Source organism: Octodon degus, unplaced genomic scaffold (genome assembly GCF_000260255.1).
Source record: "Octodon degus isolate 3935 unplaced genomic scaffold, OctDeg1.0 scaffold00012, whole genome shotgun sequence".
Classification (NCBI taxonomy): Eukaryota; Metazoa; Chordata; class Mammalia; order Rodentia; family Octodontidae; genus Octodon; species Octodon degus.
In genome coordinates this window covers 17840841-17847050 of record NW_004524588.1, presented here as the reverse complement: position 1 = coordinate 17847050, position 6210 = coordinate 17840841, and the positions used below count along the sequence as shown (strand labels likewise).

General features: G+C 46.9%; 1 protein-coding gene across 5 annotated transcripts in view; it reads left to right on the top strand.

The window, feature by feature from the left end:
* The first annotated feature begins 402 nt into the window (after nucleotides 1-402).
* Gria4 (glutamate ionotropic receptor AMPA type subunit 4) overlaps nucleotides 403-6210 on the top strand; it is a 391757-nt gene continuing 385949 nt past the window's right edge. For 4 of the 5 annotated variants that reach the window (XM_004626135.2, XM_004626136.2, XM_023709511.1 and 1 more), the window contains exons 1-3: nucleotides 403-922; nucleotides 1320-1498; nucleotides 2637-2795. In XM_004626135.2, coding sequence (XP_004626192.1) covers nucleotides 1411-1498; nucleotides 2637-2795 — 247 coding nt within the window. In that variant the 5' untranslated portion in view covers nucleotides 403-922; nucleotides 1320-1410. The remainder of the gene's footprint in view (nucleotides 923-1319; nucleotides 1499-2636; nucleotides 2796-6210) is intronic. The other variant, XM_023709510.1, reaches the window with a different exon arrangement.

The window sequence follows — 6210 nt, the reverse complement described above, 5'->3', positions numbered from 1 at the left end:
TTCTGGGATAATTCATTTTTATTTTCTTCTCCGTGGTCAAGGCAGCTACACACACCATCCATGAAGCGCTGGAGTCCTCCCGAGGACTGCCTGCAAAGCCCAGCACACCTGTGCCGCTTTCCCCTGCGCCCTGCGGCCTCCTCCCGCCCGCCCGCCCGCCTGCACCAGGTCCCTCCCCATCCCGCAGGGGCCGGGGTCTTGAAAAGGAGCTTTCCGGAAAGAGCCCAGAAAGGCCAGGAGTCGTCCTAAGCCACTCTTCCCGCTTCCAACTTCACAGGGCTCCTCGCGCCTAGCCCTCGCGCCGGGGAGCCCCTCCTAGAGGTCCCGTTCGGATCCAAGGCTCGGCTTCCCCCACTCCCTCCTGTGCCGTAACCTCTCCTTCACCCACCCGGGGCCCGAGGCTCGCCTCGCCGGGGCGCGCACCTCTCGGGCTGGCCTTCCCCCTGCCCCACGCAGCGCCTTCCTCCCGCCCGGCTGACCCTTGCCCCCTCGTACCCTCGCCCTGCCCGGCCACTTAGCCTCCTCCGCCCCGGCGTGCACTCTCGGGTCCCCCGGGCTGCTCGCCCGGGCGAAACCTCTGCCGCAGCGAGGAACCAAGCGCGTCCCGGCGCGCTGCCTGGCGGCGGCGGAGTGAAGACCGTGCGGGAAGGCGGGGACGGAGCCGGGGCTGCCCGTCCTCCGGAGCCCGCAGGATGCGGCAGGGCGGCGGGGCCACGGGGCGGTGCTGCGCCCCCTGAGCCCAGACCCGGGCTGGAGGCCGCGCCCGCGAGCGGCGCCCGAGCGCGTGCAGAAGCACGAGAAGCGGAAGCGCCCGGGAAGCCCGGAGAGCGGCGCCCGGTCCCTGCGCCAACCCGGAGGACGAGCGCAGGGGTCGGCGCGGGGCCTCGGAAAGCCCAGGCTGCAGCGGGCCAGGGCGCACTCGGTGAGTGGGGACGCAGGGCCAGGGTGCGTGTGCGCGCGTGAGTGCGCGTGTGCCTGCGAGTGTGCACCCGTGTGCGCGCGTTGCCTGTGAGTGTGCGTGTGTGCGCGTGTGCGCGCGCCAAGGCGAGGGGCGAGAGCGGGGAGCGCGGCGCGGGGAGAGCGCATGCCTCCGCCCGCCCGCCGCCGCCAGCCGGCCGCGCACCACCATCTTTCCCATGTGCCTCCCTTGCGCACCGACTGACGGACGGACAGCCTCTCCCACGGCGATGGAGACTGCGGGGCCCAGCGGGCGGCTCGCGAGGGCTCGCTGAGGGCCGTAGTCACCGCCGCAGGTCGCCCGGACCGTTCTCCTTTTTTTTTTTTTTTTTTTGTTTTTTCTTTTTGTTTTTTAATTTTAGCGCCATCGTCTTCCATGCCTCTCTGAACAGCCCTTAGAAGAGTGAGAGCAGAGAGAGAGAGAGAGCGCGCTCCGGGAGAGGAGAAAAGAAGATGAGGATTATATGCAGACACATTGTCTTGTTATTTTCTGGATTTTGGGGACTCGCCATGGGAGCCTTTCCGAGCAGCGTGCAAATAGGTAAGCTAAGCCCGGCGCGGCGTGCGTGCGCCCGCGGAGGCCGGTTCCCGAAAGTGAGTTGCAGGAGTTGCTGGGAGCGATCGGGGCAGCGCCGGCGGCGGCTCCCTCGCCCTCCGCTTCCCTCTCCATCCTCGGCCGCAGGTCCTGTGTGCGCCCGCAGGACGGCCCGTCACCACCCGTCCTCGCCCCTGCGCTCCAGCTGCCCGCAGCTCCCCGCTCCTTCTAGTAGGGTTGCAATAAGTTGCGGGGGGGGGGGGAGACACCTCTGTGAGGCTTGATTGCTTTTTATCTCTTTTCATCCCTTGAAGGGGTGAAAATACGAAGGAAGGAGTTTGTTTTGTTTATTTATTTATTTATTTATTTTTCAAACGAAATCCTCTTCTCCCCTCTCCGGGCGCTGCGGCTTTCATTCTATTACGGAAACAGACTGGGGTTGGGGGTGCGTTTTCATCCGCACCGTCTGCCTTTGCTGTCTGCTGGCTAGGTTAGCAGACACCAAAGTTAGATTCCTTCCCCGGAACCGTCCCTGTTTACAGATTTTCCTCGTAAAGCTTTTCTCCATTTCCCTACCTTTGCTGTTTCCAGGGACCCCCGCCCCATCCACCCATGCTTGGCTTTTCTCGCTGTTCTCGCCTGTCTTAATGGGACGCAGCTATTGAATTTCTTCCAGCTAAGCCCAGCCTCAAACACTGCATCATTTCTCGTGCACCGTGCACACAGCCGAGCTAAACAGGCTGACCCACGAGCTGCAAAATAATAAAGTTCATTCCTCCTTCCTCCTCTCTGATTCCCCTCTCCTACTTGTCTCAGCATTCCTTAGTTGTTTCCTTATTTTCATGTCAATCTCTCTTCCGTTCATGCCTGGCAGAGTGAGATGCCAGGAGCCGGCTGGTGTAGCGGTGTGCTGGGAATCCTGGGGCGGGCGAGAGAAAGACAGCAAAACACACTAAATGGTCTCAGAGGTCATCTTGATCCCGACAAATTGAATCAAGAAAAAGCTGAGCTTCAACTTAGGGACAAAGGGCCGTCTCCCTAATTGTGTGTGCTTGTGATGGGCAGCGGATTTGGCAGTACTCGTGCTGGCTAGGGCATGTAGAAGAGGCAGTCCTGAATGTGCTTTTCCTGCTGTTTTTGATAGGTGGTCTTTTCATCCGAAACACAGATCAGGAATACACGGCTTTCCGACTAGCGATTTTTCTTCATAACACCAGCCCCAATGCGTCGGAAGCTCCTTTTAATCTGGTACCTCACGTGGACAACATCGAGACAGCCAACAGTTTTGCTGTAACAAATGCCTGTAAGTAAAAGACAAGTTGCTGATAAATGTCAAGAGAATCACAACGAGGCAGTAGAGTCCCCTTTCTCTTTTGTATTGATTGTTATTTATATTTCTAGAAGGAAGTTCAAGATTCCTATATTTTCCTGGCTTCAGACAAATGAGAGTTACAAAACAAGAGCAGGTCTGAGGGATAGTCAGCCTGTCTCTTTCACCCTCTCAAATCTTCCTTTTTTCCCCCTTCTCCCTTCCTTTCTTCTTTTTCCTCCTTTTCTTCATTTGTTGTCTGGATAATTCAAGTTAAATTCTTCTTTGATATTTCGGTGTTATTCTTATCCGACTGTCACATTAGTGAAAATTGTACTCAACCTGGCTTCTAATTCTGTGCCTTTGTTTTTTGTTTTTGTTTTTTGCCTTGCACTTCACTAAGCTAATGGCTTGCGTTTAAAGAAGGTACAGCCTCAGTTACACAGATGAAGGCAGTGGAAGGCTTGCTAATGATGAGAAAAAGCAGGGAGTGGTGGTGGAGAGAATATATAGCCTAGGGGGTTGGCTGACACTGCAGATGATCCGATGATGTCACTTGAGGCTGCCCTGCTCTTGTATTCTGGGTCGTAAATGTCTCCTACTATCACATAATGCATCCACCCTGTGCACAGAGCTCCGAACCCTTCCCTAGGTGCCGAATCGTGTTAGTCTATGGTTCACCTGGATTCACACACCAGCCAGGCTAGATCTGTTAGCCCACACAATGAAACTACACGACTGGCCTCACAGGGTGCTACCAGGAAACAGTTGTGCAGTGATTCGCGCCAAGATTCCCGATCCGCTAAATGTTAAGAAAACGCAACCAACCGTGCGTTACCTTGAAACCCTGACAACGCGATCAGTGACTCAGATGCTGCTGCTTTTTTGATTCTTGAAGGAAGAGTCTGTTTCCTGTAGCTTCCTTGGTTCTATAGGGTGATTTCCTACTGTTTGAAATTTATATGTGAAGGTAACGACTGAAGATCATCTGGAATATATTGGAATGGTTTTTTGAATAAAATTCGGCAAACTTTCACATCAGTAGCAAAATGTTTAATGGGAATTTTAAAGCACTTTTCTAATGTCAGGTTGGGACATCATTTAATTTTAAACAGTCTCTCATTACAAGAAGTACACTTAACAATGAGACAAGAGAAACTGAAAATAGGGTATTTTAAGTGTGTAGAGGTTATCTGTTTCATCAGTTTAAATAAGTCCATTTTTTTTATTTTCAACTCATTTAGGTAGTGCGTTCTCTTCTCCTTGGTTTTTAGGGTCTTTTCATTGCTTGTTTTTAGAACTTTCATGAAGAGATTGAAGCATGACAGTTTGGTAAAATGTCCCAACTGTGTTATTTTTCAGGAATGCTATAGTTCCTATGAGTATTACTTAATTTAAAGAATATTTTCATTGTGAGATAAAATTAATATTAGAGTAAAACAGAAGGAAGATATTTTAGAACCAAAATGCATATAGAATAGAGTGAGCTTTGTGGCTATACACTTTTATAAGATTTATTTTATTCTGTACTGCAAATATTAAAAGGGATATCAACAGTTCTATACAAAACATTATTCTCAACACATGAACGTGGTTTCCTTAAATATTTTTCTTATGTCAATACAAATGTTACTGACTTTAAAATTAACTTATGATGCAATATATATATATATGTATATATACATGTTTTGCCAATGGTAAATTATATTCTAAATATTTTGAATGATTTTCTTATAGGTAGCAGATATTTTGTTTTTATTTTGTTTTGCTTCCACAAGTTAAAATCTGAAATATAGCCAAGTTTGCACAATGACTTCAGTTATGTAAACTACACACTGCTCCTCCTTCCTTCCTCCTTGTCACAGGTTAGAATCATTCGGCATCATTTTAACTAGTATCAGCTGATGTAAGAGAAATGCGTGGAATAAAGTGTGACTGATAAACTACCTATAAATATAAAAACTGATAAAAAGTTGCATACGGAGCAAGAAATAGAAAAAGTCTGAAGGACAGAAAGTGCTACTCTTCACATATTGAGAAAACTGAAACGAGTAAAGCTTAAATCAGTTTTGAACTCACATGTAACACAATATCACGATCTAGTATTTTTCATAATCACATACAATTGATTCTCTGCAGGTGTTTCAAAATAGTTCTAAAGGAACAAGCAGTAGTAAGGAAAAAGTGTTCCAGCAATGTAAAGAAAATTTAAGTGAGAAATGAGTGTGCCAGGCATCCCGAAGGCTAATCTAAGCAGAATTTGGGAAAAATAAGTACTTAGAGAGTGTGGCCCAGGTGACTGGTGTTTGAGGAAGGGGGCGACCGAGCACATGTGCGTGGGACTTTCCACTCTAATTAAAGGTGAAACTCAAGCATGAGTGTACGGCGAACTCATGCATCCAGCTCCTTGTCTTTGGGTACACAAGGGTGACATTTAGCATTTTGGAAAATTAACATAGTTTTTTCCTTACCATGACACAGACTGGATTTTCACATTTGTCATATTGGATTAAAGAGATTATAAAGGGTGCACTAGGTTCATTTTCATTTCGATTTCCTGTGCTGGCCCCTTGTAAAATTTCAGCGCAGTCTTTCTGTGAGAGCCATTAGACAGAGCATGCTTAATTATTTTATGAATCACAGAGTCACAGAAATGACATTGAAGAGTAAAGTAAGTTGGCCATCTATTGGACAGATGTAATGTAACCTGGTTCTTCTGCTCAAAATTAAACTAATGTCCTAAGAAAGCTTGGGGACACCAAACAAATCTATGTGTCAAATTTACATATTCATGAATCTAAACCTGATTAACTCTCATGTAACAGTTTTAGTATAAATCCCAAGTTCCTAGAAATAGAAATAACTTGGCTTATATTTCTACTTTATTTTTGATAATATTTTTGTAAGATCAAATTAAAATATTGTTTTGCGTTTTTTAGATAGCCATGGTTTTGGAAAGTCACCCTTTGGAAAATATTAAGCCAAAATTATGAGAAAGACAGATATTAAAAACTATTTCCTGTTTCAATAACAAAAAACAACCTCACTAACAAGCTCTTATAATAGTATTTTGAAGGGCTGGGGAGATGGCTCAGTGGAATAAGTGCTTCCCTGGCAAGCGCAAGGGCCTGAGTTCAATCCCTCGTTCCACAAAAAAATAAATAAATAAAAAATAGTATTTTGAAATGTAATTCAGTGTATGCATTTCTATATAGTTATTTATATAAGCACAGAGAATGACAGAAATGAGTACAGATATTAGAATTAAATACTGTTTTCATTTTTCATAAAATAGATAGTGTCACCCTACCACAGTTCTTTTTGGATTCTTTTAAATTTTGAATTGATAGCAAGATTTTATGCTGATTTAAAATTGTTCTTTAGTTTCATAATTTTTTCTGTCTTCCTC